Below are 21,646 nucleotides of genomic sequence, written 5' to 3'. Positions count from 1 at the left end.
CGCGCAACGCGCGCCCACTATATAGGGAAAAAGTCACCTAAAAATGACACATTTTTGACTTTTTACACATTTGACACTTTATAGTGGGCGCGCAACGCGCGCCCACTATATAGGGAAAAAGTCACCTAAAAATGATACATTTTTGACTCTTTACACATTTGACACTTATATAGAGAAAAAGTCACCCAAAAAAGACACATTTTTGACTTTTTACACATTTGACACTTTATAGTGGGCGCGCGTTGCGCGCCCACTATATAGGGAAAAAGTCACCTAAAAATAACACATTTTTGACTTTTTACACATTTGACACTTTATAGTGGGCGCGCAACGCGCGCCCACTATATAGGGAAAAAGTCACCTAAAAATGACACATTTTTGACTTTTTACACATTTGACACTTTATGTGTAAAAAAAATGTGTAAAAAGTCACCTAAAAATGACACATTTTTGACTTTTTACACATTTGACACTTTATAGTGGGCGCGCAACGCGCGCCCACTATATAGGGAAAAAGTCACCTAAAAATGACACATTTTTGACTCTTTACACATTTGACACTTATATAGAGAAAAAGTCACCCAAAAAAGACACATTTTTGACTTTTTACACATTTGACACTTTATAGTGGGCGCGCGTTGCGCGCCCACTATATAGGGAAAAAGTCACCTAAAAATAACACATTTTTGACTTTTTACACATTTGACACTTTATAGTGGGCGCGCAACGCGCGCCCACTATATAGGGAAAAAGTCACCTAAAAATGACACATTTTTGACTTTTTACACATTTGACACTTTATAGTGGGCGCGCAACGCGCGCCCACTATATAGGGAAAAAGTCACCTAAAAATGATACATTTTTGACTCTTTACACATTTGACACTTATATAGAGAAAAAGTCACCCAAAAAAGACACATTTTTGACTTTTTACACATTTGACACTTTATAGTGGGCGCGCGTTGCGCGCCCACTATATAGGGAAAAAGTCACCTAAAAATAACACATTTTTGACTTTTTACACATTTGACACTTTATAGTGGGCGCGCAACGCGCGCCCACTATATAGGGAAAAAGTCACCTAAAAATGACACATTTTTGACTTTTTACACATTTGACACTTTATGTGTAAAAAAAATGTGTAAAAAGTCACCTAAAAATGACACATTTTTGACTTTTTACACATTTGACACTTTATAGTGGGCGCGCAACGCGCGCCCACTATATAGGGAAAAAGTCACCTAAAAATGACACATTTTTGACTTTTTACACATTTGACACTTTATAGTGGGCGCGTGTTGCGCGCCCACTATATAGGGAAAAAGTCACCTAAAAATAACACATTTTTGACTTTTTACACATTTGACACTTTATAGTGGGCGCGCAACGCGCGCCCACTATATATGGAAAAAGTCACCTAAAAATGATACATTTTTGACTCTTTACACATTTGACACTTATATAGAGAAAAAGTCACCCAAAAAAGACACATTTTTGACTTTTTACACATTTGACACTTTATAGTGGGCGCGCAACGTGCGCCCACTATATAGGGAAAAAGTCACCTAAAAATGACACATTTTTGACTTTTTACACATTTGACACTTTATAGTGGGCGCGCGTTGCGCGCCCACTATATAGGGAAAAAGTCACCTAAAAATGATACATTTTTGACTCTTTACACATTTGACACTTATATAGAGAAAAAGTCACCCAAAAAAGACACATTTTTGACTTTTTACACATTTGACACTTTATAGTGGGCGCGCAACGCGCGCCCACTATATAGGGAAAAAGTCACCTAAAAATGACACATTTTTGAATCTTTACACATCTGACACTTTATAGTGGGCGCGCAACGCGCGCCCACTATATAGAGAAAAAGTCACCTAAAAATGACACATTTTTGACTTTTTACACATTTGACACTTTATAGTGGGCGCGCAACGCGCGCCCACTATATAGAGAAAAAGTCACCTAAAAATGACACATTTTTGACTTTTTACACATTTGACACTTTATAGTGGGCGCGCAACGCGCGCCCACTATATAGGGAAAAAGTCACCTAAAAATGACACATTTTTGACTTTTTACACATTTGACACTTTATAGTGGGCGCGCAACGCGCGCCCACTATATAGGGAAAAAGTCACCTAAAAATGATACATTTTTGACTCTTTACACATTTGACACTTATATAGAGAAAAAGTCACCCAAAAAAGACACATTTTTGACTTTTTACACATTTGACACTTTATAGTGGGCGCGCGTTGCGCGCCCACTATATAGGGAAAAAGTCACCTAAAAATAACACATTTTTGACTTTTTACACATTTGACACTTTATAGTGGGCGCGCAACGCGCACCCACTATATAGGGAAAAAGTCACCTAAAAATGACACATTTTTGAATCTTTACACATCTGACACTTTATAGTGGGCGCGCAACGCGCGCCCACTATATAGAGAAAAAGTCACCTAAAAATGACACATTTTTGACTTTTTACACATTTGACACTTTATAGTGGGCGCGCAACGCGCGCCCACTATATAGAGAAAAAGTCACCTAAAAATGACACATTTTTGACTTTTTACACATTTGACACTTTATAGTGGGCGCGCCCACTATATAGGGAAAAAGTCACCCAAAAATGACACATTTTTGACTCTTTACACATTTGACACTTTATAGTGGGCGTGCAACGCGCGCCCACTATATAGGGAAAAAGTCACCTAAAAATGATACATTTTTGACTCTTTACACATTTGACACTTATATAGAGAAAAAGTTACCCAAAAAAGACACATTTTTGACTTTTTACACATTTGACACTTTATAGTGGGCGCGCAACGCGCGCCCACTATATAGGGAAAAAGTCACCTAAAAATGACACATTTTTGACTTTTTACACATTTGACACTTTATAGTGGGCGCGTGTTGCGCGCCCACTATATAGGGAAAAAGTCACCTAAAAATGATACATTTTTGACTCTTTACACATTTGACACTTATATAGAGAAAAAGTCACCCAAAAAAGACACATTTTTGACTTTTTACACATTTGACACTTTATAGTGGGCGCGCAACGCGCGCCCACTATATAGGGAAAAAGTCACCTAAAAATGACACATTTTTGAATCTTTACACATTTGACACTTTATAGTGGGCGCGCAACGCGCAACGCGCGCCCACTATATAGGGAAAAAGTCACCTAAAAAAGACACATTTTTGACTTTTTACACATTTGACACTTTATAGTGGGCGCGCAACGCGCGCCCACTATATAGGGAAAAAGTCACCTAAAAATGATACATTTTTGACTCTTTACACATTTGACACTTTATAGTGGGCGCGCTACGCGCGCCCACTATATAGGGAAAAAGTCACCTAAAAATGACACATTTTTGACTTTTTACACATTTGACACTTTATAGTGGGCGCGCCCACTATATAGGGAAAAAGTCACCCAAAAATGACACATTTTTGACTCTTTACACATTTGACACTTTATAGTGGGCGCGCAACGCGCGCCCACTTTATAGGGAAAAAGTCACCACATTTGACACTTAAAGTGTCAAATGTGTAAAGAGTCAAAAATGTGTCATTTTTGGGTGACTTTTTCCCTATATAGTGGGCGCGCCCACTATAAAGTGTCAAATGTGTAAAAAGTCAAAAATGTGTCATTTTTAGGTGACTTTTTCCCTATATAGTGGGCGCGCTACGCGCGCCCACTATAAAGTGTCAAATGTGTAAAGAGTCAAAAATGTATCATTTTAGGTGACTTTTTCCCTATATAGTGGGCGCGCAAGTCAAAAATGTGTCATTTTCAGGTGACTTTTTCCCTATATAGTGGGCGCGCCCACTATAAAGTGTCAAATGTGTAAAAAGTCAAAAATGTGTCATTTTTAGGTGACTTTTTCCCTATATAGTGGGCGCGCAAGTCAAAAATGTGTCATTTTCAGGTGACTTTTTCCCTATATAGTGGGCGCGCCCACTATAAAGTGTCAAATGTGTAAAAAGTCAAAAATGTGTCATTTTTAGGTGACTTTTTCCCTATATAGTGGGCGCGCGTTGCGCGCCCACTATAAAGTGTCAAATGTGTAAAAAGTCAAAAATGTATCATTTTAGGGTGACTTTTTCCCTATAAAGTGTCAAATGTGTAAAGAGTCAAAAATGTATCATTTTTAGGTGACTTTTTCCCTATATAGTGGGCGCGCCCACTATAAAGTGTCAAATGTGTAAAAAGTCAAAAATGTGTCTTTTTTGGGTGACTTTTTCCCTATATAGTGGGCGCGCAAGTGTCAAACGTGTAAAAAGTCAAAAATGTGTCATTTTTGGGTGACCTTTTCCCTATATAGTGGGCGCGCCCACTATAAAGTGTCAAATGTGTAAAAAGTCAAAAATGTATCATTTTAGGGTGACTTTTTCCCTATATAGTGGGCGCATGTTTCACGCCCACTATAAAGTGTCAAATGTGTAAAAAGTAAAAAATGAGTCAAAAATGTGTCATTTTTGGGTGACTTTTTCCCTATATAGTGGGCGCGTGTTGTACACCCACTATAAAGTGTCAAATGTGTAAAAAGTCAAAAATGTGTCATTTTCAGGTGACTTTTTCCCTATATAGTGGGCGCGCCCACTATAAAGTGTCAAATGTGTAAAAAGTCAAAAATGTGTCATTTTCAGGTGACTTTTTCCCTATATAGTGGGCGCGCCCACTATAAAGTGTCAAATGTGTAAAAAGTCAAAAATGTATCATTTTAGGGTGACTTTTTCCCTATATAGTGGGCGCGCAACGCGCGCCCACTATAAAGTGTCAAATGTGTAAGAAGTCAAAAATGTGTCATTTTCGCGTTGCGCGCCCACTATAAAGTGTCAAATGTGTAAAAAGTCAAAAATGTATCATTTTAGGGTGACTTTTTCCCTATATAGTGGGCGCGCAACGCGCGCCCACTATAAAGTGTCAAATGTGTAAGAAGTCAAAAATGTGTCATTTTCGCGTTGCGCGCCCACTATAAAGTGTCAAATGTGTAAAAAGTCAAAAATGTGTCATTTTCGGGTGACTTTTTCCCTATATAGTGGGCGCGCAACACGCGCCCACTATAAAGTGTCAAATGTGTAAAAAGTAAAAAATGAGTCAAAAATGTGTCATTTTTGGGTGACTTTTTCCCTATATAGTGGGCGCGTGTTGTGCACCCACTATAAAGTGTCAAATGTGTAAAAAGTCAAAAATGTGTCATTTTCAGGTGACTTTTTCCCTATATAGTGGGCGCGTGTTGCGCACCCACTATAAAGTGTCAAATGTGTAAAGAGTCAAAAATGTGTCATTTTTGGGTGACTTTTTCCCTATATAGTGGGCGCGCAACACGCGCCCACTATAAAGTGTCAAATGTGTAAAGTCAAAATTGTGTCATTTTCGGGTGACTTTTTCCCTTTATAGTCACCCAAAAATGACACATTTTTGACTTTTTACACATTTGACACTTTATAGTCGGTGCACAACACGCGCCCACTATATAGGGAAAAAGTCACCCGAACATGACACAATTTTGACTTTACACATTTGACACTTTATAGTGGGTGCGCAACACGCGCCCACTATATAGGGAAAAAGTCACCTAAAAATGACACATTTTTGACTTTTTACACATTTGACACTTTATAGTCGGTGCACAACACGCGCCCACTATATAGGGAAAAAGTCACCCGAACATGACACAATTTTGACTTTACACATTTGACACTTTATAGTGGGTGCGCAACACGCGCCCACTATATAGGGAAAAAGTCACCTAAAAATGACACATTTTTGACTTTTTACACATTTGACACTTTATAGTCGGTGCACAACACGCGCCCACTATATAGGGAAAAAGTCACCCAAAAATGACACATTTTTGACTTTTTACACGTTTGACACTTGCGCGCCCACTATATAGGGAAAAAGTCACCCAAAAAAGACACATTTTTGACTTTTTACACATTTGACACTTTATAGTCGGTGCACAACACGCGCCCACTATATAGGGAAAAAGTCACCCGAACATGACACAATTTTGACTTTACACATTTGACACTTTATAGTGGGTGCGCAACACGCGCCCACTATATAGGGAAAAAGTCACCTAAAAATGACACATTTTTGACTTTTTACACATTTGACACTTTATAGTCGGTGCACAACACGCGCCCACTATATAGGGAAAAAGTCACCCGAACATGACACAATTTTGACTTTACACATTTGACACTTTATAGTGGGTGCGCAACACGCGCCCACTATATAGGGAAAAAGTCACCTAAAAATGACACATTTTTGACTTTTTACACATTTGACACTTTATAGTCGGTGCACAACACGCGCCCACTATATAGGGAAAAAGTCACCCAAAAATGACACATTTTTGACTTTTTACACGTTTGACACTTGCGCGCCCACTATATAGGGAAAAAGTCACCCAAAAAAGACACATTTTTGACTTTTTACACATTTGACACTTTATAGTGGGCGCGTGTTGCGCGCCCACTCTATAGGGAAAAAGTCACCCGAAAATGACACATTTTTGACTTTTTACACATTTGACACTTTATAGTGGGTGCGCAACACGCGCCCACTATATAGGGAAAAAGTCATCCAAAAATGACACATTTTTGACTTTTTACACGTTTGACACTTGCGCGCCCACTATATAGGGAAAAAGTCACCCAAAAAAGACACATTTTTGACTTTTTACACATTTGACACTTTATAGTGGGCGCGTGTTGCGCGCCCACTATATAGGGAAAAAGTCACCCAAAAATGACACATTTTTGACTTTTTACACATTTGACACTTTATAGTGGGTGCGCAACACGCGCCCACTATATAGGGAAAAAGTCATCCAAAAATGACACATTTTTGACTTTTTACACGTTTGACACTTGCGCGCCCACTATATAGGGAAAAAGTCACCCAAAAAAGACACATTTTTGACTTTTTACACATTTGACACTTTATAGTGGGCGCGTGTTGCGCGCCCACTATATAGGGAAAAAGTCACCCGAAAATGACACATTTTTGACTTTTTACACATTTGACACTTTATAGTGGGTGCGCAACACGCGCCCACTATATAGGGAAAAAGTCACCCAAAAATGACACATTTTTGACTTTTTACACGTTTGACACTTGCGCGCCCACTATATAGGGAAAAAGTCACCCAAAAAAGACACATTTTTGACTTTTTACACATTTGACACTTTATAGTGGGCGCGTGTTGCGCGCCCACTATATAGGGAAAAAGTCACCTGAAAATGACACATTTTTGACTTTTTACACATTTGACACTTTATAGTGGGTGCGCAACACGCGCCCACTATATAGGGAAAAAGTCACCTGAAAATGACACATTTTTGACTCTTTACACATTTGACACTTTATAGTGGGTGCGCAACACGCGCCCACTATATAGGGAAAAAGTCACCTAAAAATGACACATTTTTGACTTTTTACACATTTGACACTTTTTAGTGGGTGCGCAACACGCGCCCACTATATAGGGAAAAAGTCACCTAAAAATGACACATTTTTGACTTTTTACACATTTGACACTTTATAGTGGGTGCGCAACACGCGCCCACTATATAGGGAAAAAGTCACCCAAAAATGACACATTTTTGACTTTTTACACGTTTGACACTTGTGCGCCCACTATATAGGGAAAAAGTCACCCAAAAAAGACACATTTTTGACTTTTTACACATTTGACACTTTATAGTGGGCGCGTGTTGCGCGCCCACTATATAGGGAAAAAGTCACCCGAAAATGACACATTTTTGACTTTTTACACATTTGACACTTTATAGTGGGTGCGCAACACGCGCCCACTATATAGGGAAAAAGTCACCCAAAAATGACACATTTTTGACTTTTTACACGTTTGACACTTGCGCGCCCACTATATAGGGAAAAAGTCACCCAAAAAAGACACATTTTTGACTTTTTACACATTTGACACTTTATAGTGGGTGCATAACACGCGCCCACTATATAGGGAAAAAGTCACCTAAAAATGACACATTTTTGACTTTTTACACATTTGACACTTTTTAGTGGGTGCACAACACGCGCCCACTATATAGGGAAAAAGTCACCTAAAAATGACACATTTTTGACTTTTGACACATTTGACACTTTATAGTGGGTGCGCAACACGCGCCCACTATATAGGGAAAAAGTCACCCAAAAATGACACATTTTTGACTTTTTACACGTTTGACACTTGTGCGCCCACTATATAGGGAAAAAGTCACCCAAAAAAGACACATTTTTGACTTTTTACACATTTGACACTTTATAGTGGGTGCATAACACGCGCCCACTATATAGGGAAAAAGTCACCTAAAAATTACACATTTTTGACTTTTTACACATTTGACACTTTATAGTGGGTGCATAACACGCGCCCACTATATAGGGAAAAAGTCACCCAAAAAAGACACATTTTTGACTTTTTACACATTTGACACTTTATAGTGGGCGCGCCCACTATATAGGGAAAAAGTCACCCAAAAATGACACATTTTTGACTTTTTACACATTTGACACTTTATAGTGGGCGCGCCCACTATATAGGGAAAAGGTCACCCAAAAATGACACATTTTTGACTTTTTACACGTTTGACACTTGCGCGCCCACTATATAGGGAAAAAGTCACCCAAAAAAGACACATTTTTGACTTTTTACACATTTGACACTTTATAGTGGGCGCGCAACGCACATTGCGTTTTTTTTGCAAAAAAAAATGACAATCATTTTGCGAAAAAAATGACAATGTATAGTAAGGGTATAATAAGGCGTTTTTTTTGCCCAAAAAAATGACAATCATTTTTGTGAAAAAAATGACAATGTATAGTAAGGGTATAATGAGACGGTTTTTTTTTTGCCAAAAAAATGACAATTGTTTTTTGGTGAAAAAAGTGACAATGTATAGTATAGTAAGGCGTTTTTTTGAAAAAAAAAAAAAAAAAAAGACAATTATTTTTTGGCGAAAAAAATGACAATGTATAGTAAGGGTATAATAAGACGGTTTTTTAAAAAAAAAAAAAATGACAATTGTTTTTTGGCAAAAAAAGTGAGCATGCATAGTATAGTAAGGCGTTTTTTTGCGAAAAAAAAAATGACAATCGTTTTGCAAAAAAAAAATGACAACAAGTAAGGGAATAGTCGGAAGCGCATTTTTCTTTGTCTATGTAATCGTCTATCATCGTCTATCATCCATTTACGCGTGATGCTTCCATGGCTGCGGCCGATGCATTTTGATAGCTTCTGGGTCCTAAAAGGAGACGCATTTAGTCCGGCTGCGGTGAGGCTTGATATTGAACTGGGCCTTGCACAAAAGAGTTTTCAGAATACCTACAATTAAAAATGATTGAGTTGCATGAAGCTGGAAAGGGTCAAAAAAGTATCTCTAAGTAGTACGACGATTATCTATAAATGGAAGAAGGTTGGCACTGTTCTATTCCAGCAAGAATGAGAAGAAAAACTTGCATTGAAACTAGTATTGAAAGCCATATATGGACTGATAATGGGTTCATTTTAAAACGCGCTATGCATTTACTGTATGCAATCTATTGTTACGTGATATGTCATCAGATGATATTATACCCTTTGAGCAGAGTGCAGTTTATAACATGATGCATTAAGTGCCACTCCTTTTTTCCATGGCACTTTGAGGCATATCACTAATGCATTCAATGCGAAGAATCAGTCTTTCTCTAGTGTTGCTCTGGGGATTAATGGAGAATCGAGAGCGAGTGAGCGAGAGAGAACCACTTCCTGTTGCCTTGCCATGTTTCCAGTTGGGTAATACCGCCTGTTTCTCTAACAGTTTGCTTCATTTTCTCTCGCCGCGACGGACGGCTGAAACGAGGATCTGTGGGAACATGGGTGGCAAAATGCGCGAAACGGATTGCTCTCGACTTTAAATGCTTGGATCTGAATATGGGAAAGTATTGTTTTCTGCCCGTACTGCTTCTGATTGGCCCTTGTGCGACTTCCGTTTTAGAAGGTGAGAACGTCTTTCATTTCTCGAGCTCAACGCGACAATGCTGAAGCGCTGACAAAACAATTCCGCCGGGCAACGACGCCTTTCGATTGTTCAAAACTGGAGTTCCTGCGACATGTGCATTTTTTTGGCGGGGGGGGGGTGGGTTGCTCTTTTGAATTGCATTCGGCGCGGCCAGCACTGTGGGGATAGTGGCTAGCGCTACGGTCTCACGGGTTATTGTTCATAACACTGATGCTGCGGATGAATTAGCATTCTGCCGTTTGACTGACACCCACAGGGCGGAGTAAGAAAATGTGCAATGTCGTGCCCAAAGATCCATACATCCAAGTGGGATCGGATACTCAGTTGGTGTGCGAGAGCTTCTGCGTCAACAGTAACGTGTACTGGACGCTGAACGGCAAAGTCGTGGATGAAAGCTGGTCGAGCGCAATCAACTCCACGCATAACGTCGTGACCCTGAAGAACTTCACTCTGCTCAAAGCCACAGTGCGGTGCCACCGCGACCATACCAGTGAAGTACTCGGCGGCACCACCGTCACAACGTACTGTAAGACTCACCACCGGCAACTTTTTTGTTTCCTTATACTGCACCCTGGGGACGATCCAGAAAACGGCTTATGTGGAAAAAGGAACAGTGCTGTAATCCTTCCACTTTCAAATAAACCGCCAGCGAATCGTATAGCAGCGTATATATCGAGATACGTATCGAATCGGCTTTTATTGGAGGGATACACGACCCCATACGCACACACATACACACACACACACACACGTATATGCATATGATGTCGATAAATCATTGGTTAATAATTTACTACATGAATTATGAATAATAATATTTAAAAATGGAGCCCAATACGCAAGCGTTTTCAATGTCAGAGTAAGTCAACTTGGTGTTTAGGAGCTCAGATTTTTGTTGAACCTCCTTTCTGGAATTCTGTAGACAACCTCGCCCCCCCCCCCCCCTCCCCCTCCTGGAGGTGAGCAAAGATAAAATAATTAATGTTGTTTTTTGACAGCAAAACCCACTGAAATTAGCTGCATTTGGCACTACAAAAACGAATCTATTGCGGGTGTACCCGAGCTTTTCACATGCACTTGGGAGCATCGTGCCCAGTTCCCGGAGAAAACAAACTACACTCTACTTATGTGAGTAAAATATTTCCCGCGGGCGATGAAAATAGTCACGTGTGACTAAAAAATGCGCCTTCCTTTTTCGCAGCTCTCGGTCAACCAATTCCCCGTTGGAGTTATGCCGCTCACAACGAATAAGAACATGCACGTCCGAAGATGTGCACCTGTCGGGTCGCGTGAGTCAGACGGGTAAACAAAGTGTTACGGTGAGAGCGAAGACCAAACAATGGGAGGTTGACTCCGACCCTTACGAGATCATCCCCCGGCACATACGTAAGTCGCACGAACGTCGTTGAAAAATGCTTAACGGCATTCGGCTTGATTTGATGTTCACTTATGGTTCTGTTTCTTTAGTGCAAATTAGACGTCCAAAGTTGAACCTGCAGGCCTTCTCTGATCATCTACTGGCTACGTGGACCACAGACAGCACCTCAAAAAAACACAACTGTCAAGTTAAATATAATGAGGTACCGACTCGACTCGAATATGTTCTATGCAGGCCCACTAGTTGAAAAAGGAAATTCTGACAAATATTGCGTTTGTGGAATAAGTGTTCATCCACTCGTTTTTAACCATCTCTGGGGGCGGCCATTTTGTCTTAAAATTGTCGACTTAACATGACATAACACAACCGCTTTCACAGACGCCCCCTCGAAAACATGTCCTTTCGTATGTATTAGGGATGTTTGGGACCACATTTTTCAGACGCAGTACTCAACTCTTGACTTGTGCCAAGTACCGACGCCACCAGTATTTTCGATAGATCAAATCCCCATTTTGTCTTCTGTCGACTTAAAATGACATCACAACCGCTCACCACGCCCAATCACGGCTCAGATTCAGAAAACAGGACAGCCGTGATTGGTCGTGGTGAGCTGTTGTGATGTCATTTGCAGTCGACAGAAGACAAAATGGCCGCCCCCGGAGATGGCTAAAAACAAGTGCATTTTGCTGCTTAACTTATATTCCACAAACGCAAAATTAATCAGAATGCCATGTTTCAACTAGTGGGCTTGCATAGAACATATTCTTGAAAAAAAAAAATGTTTGGGTTTGTGTTTCAGGTTCGCCATAAAAGGAAACCGGAGGTAACGAAAAGTGGTTTAGACACTCGCTTTATTTGTGCTTTCCTTTTTGATGGTGACGAACTATTAAATCAAATTAAAGTGGTGCTTTAACATTAGAGGCAAGTAGTGTAGCGGATTGCGCTGTTCTGGGAAAAAAAAAAAAAAAGGATTCTAAAAGACTATATTCTATAGTACACTGATTCAATTGTGAAATTGAGTGATATAAGTAAATTGTGAGTTCCTTAGTGTGGGGCCATACAGTCAATGATTTTGGTCAAAAAAAAAACTCACTTGTCAAGATGTCAATCACTACGTGCAGTTCTAGTAATTGGTCAGTTACAGCATCTCAGTCACTCCCTCATAATTAATCATAAGCAATCTGTGTCAAGCCAATGATGTCATTAGACTCGATTTTTAAAATGTCACTGTACTTTTTTTTTTGCTGAAAAACATTTGTCTTTCCCCTAGGAGGTGCGCAATAAGTCTTTCGAAGCGGGAGAAAAAGGAAGTATGACCATCAAAAACAGAGAGTCCTGCACTTACTTCAAAGTTTCAGTCCGCTGCGCTTGGGACAAAGCTCCCTGGAGCGAATGGAGCCGGGAGGAAACCGTTCTGAGCAACCTAAACAGTAAGTTCCGGCCGAAAGCGTTTTTCCTTCAAAGTAAAACGCTCAAAACTGTACACTGCCACCATTATCGTATCCCGTCAGAGAATAATATCAAGCTGCGCCTGTGGAGGAAGCTAGCAGAACCCGCCAAAAACGGCACAAGAAAGGTTTATGCCATGTGGACGGTACGGAAGCTTTCCAGTTCATCTCCAAATATTTGCACGTTGCCCCCACAAAACATCTCCTTATAATACGTCACTACTTCTTCACAGGGGATTCCGTCAGCGTGCCAAGGCACATTCACATATTTTATCCAACAGTCTGCCTACAAGGACCACGGGACCCGAGGAAACGACAGTCATACTTTATGCGGGAATTCACCTTGCACTATTATTGTGACTGACGAGGAATACAGAGTGAAGCTCACAGTCTTTCATAACGAGGCCTTGCTGGCACACGACTCGGTTTATGTGCCAGCTGTTGGAGAAAGTGAGTTTTAATGGACTCGATTCATCGATGCTGCTCTGTATTAGGTATAAAATACATATTCGAAGGAAATGAAAACAGCACTGGTTATCGGGTACTTAAAGAGCTTGTCAAGCAAATTCAGTGGTTTCTGAATGCACTGTACGTGTTTGAAGATAAATGATATTACGCAATACGCAATCGCGGCGTTATTGCGTTCCAACTGTCCCGATTTTTTTGGGGGGGGGGGGGGGGGGGGCGTACCTGAAACGTGACAGACATCGGCGTCCGGCCTGAGCTGCCCCTCCACCACTATTTAAGAACCGAGCGCCTTCATTAGCAGCTAGCAGTTATCCGACACATTTGCGACGTGCAGTTAGCTAGCTAGCTATGCCTGCCATAGTTATTATCGCTTCGGATTTGTCGTTATATTTAGTTCTTATTTCATTTGGACTTTTTTTCATTTGGTTTTGATTAGTGTTTAGAGTGGGTTTGTTACTTTTTTTTTTCCTCTTAACATGCTTCATTTTAGTATTAAGTTTTATATATAAATACAAATACAGTACAAATTAACACCCGAAAGCTCATGTGTATTAATTGAAAGAGATGCAGAGACAACTTTTTTTTTTTTTTTTTTTTTTTTTAAAGCACTCTCATTTTTATTTTATTTCATTTCGTTAAGGAAAATGTTTTTTTTTCTCCCCCGCCAGTATTTCATTCGCTTCGGTTAACTACAATAACCTTGCACCCTGAAAATGCATCATCCGTTCAGACAGTCTGCCGGGGTGGCTGCTTTAGAGTGCCTCGTCGTTGCGGCACCTGTAGCACTCTCACTCACTCTTCATTTATCCAATCTTTGATTTATCGGTTTGACTTGTCTTTAGCCGGCCTCCCTCGAGTTGCAAATATGCAAACGTCAACCCGCAACGGTGATATTTTTGTCAGCTGGGACGCTCCTTCTCAGCTTGTCAGCGGTTACATGATCGACTGGACCCACGATGGGCATCGCTACGACTGGAAGGAAAGCAATTCCACCAGCACTACGCTGTCGGGTAGGCGAGAAAAGCGTTCATGGAGGGACTGTAATGATAATAAATGTTTAAAAAAAAAAAAAAAAAAGATCATGTTGGTTGTGTAAAAATTGCTTGACCATTAGTCTAACGTTTCACCAACTAGAATGCATTATTATCGACGGTGCATTAACAGGAAGAAGTCATTGACTCTCGGTGACATCATTGTCGTACGCTACTCTTAATTTTGAAACGTTTATCTTCCTTTCAGGACTTTTGGATAAAAAGCCGTACAACGTCACAGTCACGCCGCTGTTCGGTGACAAGACGGGCCTCGGCACCCAGGCCTTGCAGATCTGCACGTCAGTCTCAGGTTCGAATATATTGTTCAGTAAGTCCCTATGCGTACTTGATGTTTAAATTTGGCTACGCTCTCGACAGCTGCAGCAAATTTCTCCAGCATCGAGGTCACGGTTGGGGACAAAAGCGCCCTTGTGAGATGGGATATGGAGCGCCAGGATGTGTGCGGCAGCATCATTGTCCACTACATTGTTTTCTATGGAACGGGACAGGGAGTAAAGCTCAGTAAGTTCACCTTAGCCACTTGCTGTTCATTTCTTCTAACATATACAAGTTTTTAAACCTTTTTTTTTTTTTTACAATGTGTCCCTTCCAGATATGACAGTGAATGCTACAAAACGGGACATTCTTTTGAAGGATCTGATTCCCTACACCCAATACAGCATGTACGTCAGGGCTGTTGCGCTAAGTGGCTCTATTGAAAGCAACGTAAGGCACTTTAATACAAAACGATTTGGTAAGTAACTTTGTCATCGTTTCTCATGTTGGTGAGTGATGGGAAACTACTTGACCTCTTGTCTGTTTGTCCCTTTGCTTATTTGGTAAAGACACGGAATCCCCTTAAACTCGATTTACTTGCTAATGACGCACCGGCACCAGTGTGAGTCATGGGGTTAAAAAAAAAAGGGAAGAGTGGGTGACAGGCCGGCTATAAAAAAAAAAAAAAAGGAAGAGTGGGTGACAGGCCGGCTATAAAAAAAAACAAAAAAACGACGTCCCTTTTCAAACGCTGAGTTTTTGTACTATAAAAAAATTCGACCAAGATAAATCATTTCAGAACGTTTTCTGTCATTCATGCGAATTACAGTAGAACCTTTACGAAACTTGTTTGAAATCTTTTTCGAGAGGGGAATTTCAAATAAACAACTGAAATAATGTGGTTGCACGAGGGCGCACACCCTTTTATAATCAATCAGTTTCAGACGTTTCAGAGTCAGCACACAACTACCACCGCTTTGTGCCTCTGATTAACCCGAAATAAAGTTCAGCTGTTCAAGTAGGCTTATATCAGAAGCTTGAAGGTTTTGTGCTAGCACTTATGGGGATTTCGAATTTCTTGCCTAAAGGTTCATGGGCCTATAAGTAGGTGTTAGCGCAAAACTTTCAGGAGACACACTAGAACAACTGAACTTTATTTGGGATTACGCAATCTGATAAATGTGGTGGATCCGTGCACCACTTGCCCCGAAAGTAATAAATAAATGCCATTATAGAAAAGCTAAAAGTGATTTGTTTTTTTTAGCAGTCGAAGGCAACATAACAAATGTGGTCTTCCTTTGATAGATCCAAGTTTCATCACAAAACTTTGTGTCATCGGAAGCATCATTATAGTCCTGGTGTTATCCGCGGGGTTATGCTGCGCTATACAGTAAGTGTTTTCTATATGTGATAAGAAAAAACGACCAATTGTCCCGTGTTTCTTTAACATGTAGCCGGCTGGGGTTACATTGTTTCCGAAGCTGCTACGACTTCCCAAGTAGCGCTCCGCTTGCCTTACACATAGACAACTGGCGATTTCAACAACAATCGGTCATTAACAAGGCATTTCCCTCCCCGTGTCTTAGGTATAGGAAATTCCTGCAGACGCCTCTTCCGAACCCGGGCCTCAGTTCTGTGGCGCTGTGGCCTTCAGGAGGCCATCAAAAGGTGAATTTAGTAGAATAGTAAAACTGAAGTATTACAGCATATTAAATTGGCAAAAGGTGTCCACAAATGAATCATCTTAAAGTGGGCGAAGTCAACACAAACATTTTTTTTTTTCAAGAATACGTTCTATGCAGACCCACGAGTTGAAATAAGTCTTGCGATCATGTAAGAGACGATTTTACAAGACATGAGCTGTCGTTCAGCGATTTTTTGCCCACCTCGCCATCATGTAACACTTCAGCACATTCTTCAAAAAAGAGGCTTCAAGCTGTTTAGTGACACTCCAAGTCGAGGTTTCCTGTCAAAGTAAACATAAAACAAAGAGAATTACCATTTGTACATTTGAAATTAGCTTAGCCTTTCAATCTGCTATCTTCATGCGAACACTAAATAACATCTATTATGTGGTGCTACAACCGTGTAAGTAATTGATTAAACACAAGCAGTGCAGCAACAGACAACATAATAGTACTCAGTAATATATTCTTTATCCTCTGCAAAGAACAACTAATGTCAGTGCCGTACTGATGAATTGGAAGGAGCTGAGACGTCCCACAGCACAATTACCATTCATGTGACACAATGTGACCAAAAATGCTTCATTCTTTTTAAATGTATGTAATTGTCAATGCTGTGTTTTTATAAAGAACAATATTATTGAGTGTTATTTATTTTATTTTTTTTCCATACAAAAATAAACATTACAAACCCCTGCCCCGTCCACAGGGGATGTTCCCTTTCCGGCTATTCAACTACCCGTCAGAAAGCCTCTGCGCACGCGTCTACATGGAGGAATCCTGGCTCACTTCCACCCCTGATAGCAACCGGGACGAATACGGCATCCCTGCTTTTACCGCAAAGCCGGACGCACACAACGAGAAACCGGATGAAGCCGAAGAGACATTGACTCGGTCTCCTTCCAGAGAATGCACGACTCTGCTCTCTGAGGGCAGCGGTCAATTAAGCCCATACCGAAGCCAGAGTTCTGTCGAAAGCCCCACCCAAAGTACTGGGAAAGATTGTCAGTGTCTCCTTCCAGTCAAACATCAGCAATTGACAGCATCACTCGCCATGTATGTTACTGTGGATATGTTTGAGCAAGACCAGGGCAGGTGAGAAAGACGGAAAACGTTCCATAATATACATTCAAGCTACTATACTATAATGTATCATGTGTGTGGTTTAATGTAATATGCATGCTGAAATGCATGCCGGACTGATCGAAATGTTGTTGTACAGTGATAACAGTGCAGATTATTTTATGCGTGAATTGATTAAAGTGTTGAAAAACTATTAATAGTCCTGTGTGTCCTCTAATTTTATAAAACGGGATTCATGTGTATTTTCCCCCCAAGTACAGGTTGTCTGTCACATGTTCACTTGTAAATGCTCAGACTCTCCAATTTGGGGGGAAAAAACCATGGGATTAACTGAACTCTTCGTTTTATCACTTTAGACAGTGGCTGTCTAACTTTTTACACCAAGTACCACCCAAAAAATATTTAGTGCGTCACATAACGCATAATTTACGGATTTTATAATCAGTGTAGGGCAAGTTCTAAAAAGTAATAAATTACATATTACTAGTTACTTGCATGTGAAAGTGATATTATAATATTGACAATATTATTGTATTTGTAAAAAAAAAAAAAAAAAAGCGGCTATCCTATAAATCTCAAAGCATGGTCTGGGAAAAAAAAGTTGCTGCACAAAATTCAATAAGACAATATAAAACAAAAAGAAAATGCTGTTTCCACTCCTTTTTATTTGCTCATGGTAAATCTGCTGCAACAAGTGCATAGAATGCCACAACAATTTCCCTGAGTTTAGAAGACTCCCTGACAAAAATGTACACATATTTACTGTTCCAAAATTCATCCTATTAGCACAGTTTTATGGAAGTCGGTAATTTGCAGAAAAACATATAAAAGACTCCTTGGGTGCTATCTTGCGGCCGGAAAAATATGTCGACCTGAGGGGAGGAGCCTCCAGAGGATTGTCTACGCTAATGGGAGGGGGGATACTTTGTCGACATCCTTGTGGCATGTATAAGAAATTACAAACCTTTTTTGACTGGCTGTTTTGTGGTTCCGCTCTGCAGCTCCACGCCCAAAGACAATATAGTAAGTCACGCAGTTCAGATCACACTCCTTTCACACTCCTATTCCTTCACTCACCGATGCGTGTCAATTTAGTGCAATAAAAAAAGTTAAGTTTGTCAGTGCTAGTGGTAAAATGCTTTAAAAATAAAAAAAATAAAAATAAGCAGTCCCATGACTTACCATACAATCACAGAAACTTCACATTTAAATATACACATTCATTTACAAGGATGGATTTGGGGTACATTAAACACAGCAAGTACTTATTCTTAAAAAAAATAATGTTTTTTTGTTTTTTTTTAAGCTACAATGTACATTCCTGGTATATACTGTAAGTATATATATGTGTGTGTGTGTGTACACTCACGCATACATTTTTATATACTGTGTGTGCGTGTATATATATATATATATATATATATATATATATATATATATATATATATATATATATATATATATATATATATATACACCAGTATTTGTGTTCTCTTAATTCTACCATTGAGCCAGTTGTATGAAAAGATATTGACTGCACTGAATATGTTCAGATGAGCTTCATGAAATAAGTCATTTCATATGGGTAGAATGATCCAGCTCTATTAAAGATATGAGGTTGTTTCCTGGCCTGCGTATCTTCCGTTGCCATATTTATGCCATCTGAAGATCCATATGGCTGCCGATACGGTGGCAAACACCGCACCCAAAACTACCCCTGCAACAATAGCTGTGCATAAAACAAAACATTTGAATATACATTTCTTTGTCGACCAAAAATAACAAATACAGTTATAGTACCTGTAACAACGTCTGCTTTCTCCAAGAAGCTCTTGTGTTTCCCTTCTGTAAAAATGGCTGACTCTGTTTCTTGGGCAAGATCTTTTAACTGATTCAAGCTAAATTCAGAACCACCCTGAAAGACAAACTTAATATTACACTTGATTTGGCTTAATTGAAGCAAAAAAGTTTATAAAACCCTCAGCTCAAAACCCACCTTACGGTCCCAAACCCGGTGTAATATAAAGTGCTACAGCGCTCGGTCACTAAACAAATTAAATTTGCAAGTCAAGATACTACTGCATCATAGTAGCATAACGGCATTTGACGTATTCCAAAAATATTTATCAAGAAGCTCTTTGCTAAGACAACTTGTAACGTGCGAGCCTAACCCCGCGTTAAATTGTAAATAAACATGCATACAACATGTAATACAAGTCATACTTGTTTGGCTTTGTTGTCCAACTCTTCCTCCATTGTATTGTAACCTGGTGGAGAAAGGGTGACATACAATTAGCATAATCTCAATGTGAATGATGTAGCAGTGTTCTTTTTTTCCCTGTGGGTTCATAAAGTAAGTAAAATGGCCAGTATTACTGTGCGCGCCAAGTGAAATGTTTCATTATTTTATTTACTATAATTTTTATGATTTGATTTTTCTTTTTACATTTTTTTTTTCAAAAATACATTAACACATTTTTATTTTATATATAAAAAACAACCATGAGCATGATTTTTCAAACATAAAAGGTTAGAAAATGTGTTAATTTAGAACATGAATTTCGCATTTTGAACTATTGACATAAACTTTTAAGATGCATCTGTGTAATTAAAACAGAAGAGTAATTTGCATGTTACTAGGAGGATTATAATACTGATTTTAGGTAATGGAGATCAAGTATTACCGTCTTCGGCACTGTCCTGGTTGTAGCCTGATCCAGCGAGGTCTTCAGTCGCGTCACAAAACTAATGCAATGAAGGGAATAATGGTCAAGAAATAAAGACATCAGGCAACAATTCAAATTTTCATAGTAGGGCAATAGAGAAATACATCACGTCTCAGGTGCATGAGCCACCCAACTCAATCTTTATGATATCTTGGATCGTCCCCTCATTTGCATGAGGTCCTCAGTAGTAATTTTAATCACAGAGCATTTGCGTATTTTTTCAGTATCCCGTTGATCTAAGAGGTTAGGTTTGCATTTAGCATGCTGGAACAAATTTCTGAGGATGCAATGTTCCTCAACCAGGTTTGTTTAAGTGGTGAGGCAACATTTCTTGCGCTAGGAAGACTAAACACACATTATGTGTGATGTGGCATATCATTATCACCAGAATTGGTTCATTGTCCTCAATGAAATATCAATTAATGCAAATGTTTACCTTGAACTTGACTAGTTATGCGACCTTCAACAAATATTTTTTCCAGGGAAAATGATACACCACCAAATTTTGGAATGCAGGGAACAGATGGTCCAAATACCCGGCTCACCAAATATAGCAGAAAACCACGCAAGAACGTGGAAACTATGAAAACTCCACCCAGATACTTGTAGGTAGGCCGTAGCGAGATTAGAACCCCAAACCTTCGAACTGTGAGACAGACGCCCTAATGAAAGCACCGTGGTGTGTAGAAATGTTACTTTCGTCTTCAAATTCACGTTAAGAGGTTCACGTCTGTTGTAGAGAAATTTTACTTCCTTCTAAAAACAACAAACATGTAGGTGGTTCGGTCAGACTTACTCTCACATCTCCTAAGAATGCAGAAATTACATAAAGTACCACAGTTGACAAGATACAAGAACTGTATCGAATATCTTTTTAAGATAACACTTTTGACTGACACCTTCATGTAGGTATTATTTTAGCAACGGCTATTGTGTGGTGGTCTGAAGTTGCCTCAGATTATTTCGCTAGACGAGAGGAAAGTGTTACAATCAGTATGACCTAGTACAGCTCTACAGCACTAATAGCACAATATTAAAATATATTGCGTTAGATTAATGCCAGTGTGTGGTCGATACGTACTCAAGTGATTTAAGGAAATGAGAAGAATCTACGAGTACGAAAATGAGGCGTTTAAAAACGTCTCTGAGTCAAGCAAAGTCAATCTTACCGATTTATCGACTGTGAATATGGAGAGCAGAAATAACGTCGTTAACGTTTTCCTCATGTTTAATGCATGGAGAGCAGAGATATTGCTATTTCTATGGCTCATTCTTAGTTATTTTCATCTCTTCTTCTTCGAGTAGTTTTATGGCGGTTGTCAAACAATGCACATTGCCGCCACCTATTGGTCATCACGAACCAACTAATAATACAGACTATAAACTACCAGTACCACCCTAATCAAGTCTTTTCCACTTACATTTAAAAAAAATAAAAAATAAATAAAACACTTTCAGATCATGTTGACACGCGCTATGGAAA

At 39.6% G+C, this 21,646-nt stretch overlaps 2 protein-coding genes across 5 annotated transcripts; one reads left to right on the top strand and one right to left on the bottom strand.

Annotated features, from left to right (window-relative positions):
* Positions 1-7,790: 7,790 nt before the first annotated feature.
* On the bottom strand, positions 7,791-21,495 carry LOC147128269 (uncharacterized). 3 transcript variants are annotated; one of them, XR_015083887.1, is made up of 6 exons: positions 21,333-21,495; positions 20,122-20,182; positions 19,661-19,704; positions 19,238-19,352; positions 16,556-16,635; positions 7,791-9,392 (listed from the first exon to the last, which is right to left on the bottom strand). XR_015083887.1 is itself a non-coding variant. In XM_086018940.1 (5 exons), exons 1-5 carry the CDS (start codon positions 21,432-21,434, stop codon positions 16,610-16,612), a joined length of 348 nt encoding a protein of 115 aa, XP_085875066.1. In that variant the 5' UTR covers positions 21,435-21,495; the 3' UTR covers positions 12,118-16,609. The 3 variants fall into 3 exon arrangements, 1 of the variants encoding a protein (XP_085875066.1); XM_086018940.1 differs by lacking the exon at positions 7,791-9,392 and having other exon boundaries at positions 12,118-16,635; XR_015083888.1 differs by lacking the exons at positions 7,791-9,392; positions 16,556-16,635 and adding an exon at positions 18,083-19,166.
* On the top strand, positions 9,693-17,630 carry LOC147128270 (interleukin-6 receptor subunit beta-like). 2 transcript variants are annotated; one of them, XM_086018939.1, is made up of 15 exons: positions 9,696-10,047; positions 10,325-10,594; positions 11,067-11,196; positions 11,270-11,454; positions 11,536-11,648; positions 12,717-12,876; positions 12,958-13,040; positions 13,128-13,344; positions 14,205-14,372; positions 14,602-14,703; positions 14,772-14,915; positions 15,007-15,147; positions 15,975-16,059; positions 16,256-16,337; positions 17,064-17,630. In XM_086018939.1, exons 1-15 carry the CDS (start codon positions 9,981-9,983, stop codon positions 17,451-17,453), a joined length of 2,337 nt encoding a protein of 778 aa, XP_085875065.1. In that variant the 5' UTR covers positions 9,696-9,980; the 3' UTR covers positions 17,454-17,630. The 2 variants fall into 2 exon arrangements, with proteins under 2 accessions (XP_085875064.1, XP_085875065.1); XM_086018938.1 differs by having other exon boundaries at positions 9,693-10,047; positions 12,717-13,040.
* Positions 21,496-21,646: the final 151 nt, after the last annotated feature.

Source organism: Filicampus tigris, chromosome 20, assembly GCF_054856515.1.
Source record: "Filicampus tigris isolate MCC_2025a chromosome 20, RoL_Ftig_1.0, whole genome shotgun sequence".
NCBI lineage: Eukaryota > Metazoa > Chordata > Actinopteri > Syngnathiformes > Syngnathidae > Filicampus > Filicampus tigris.
The sequence above is the reverse complement of the archived record's forward strand: the minus strand, read 5'-3'. Positions and strand labels throughout refer to the sequence as shown.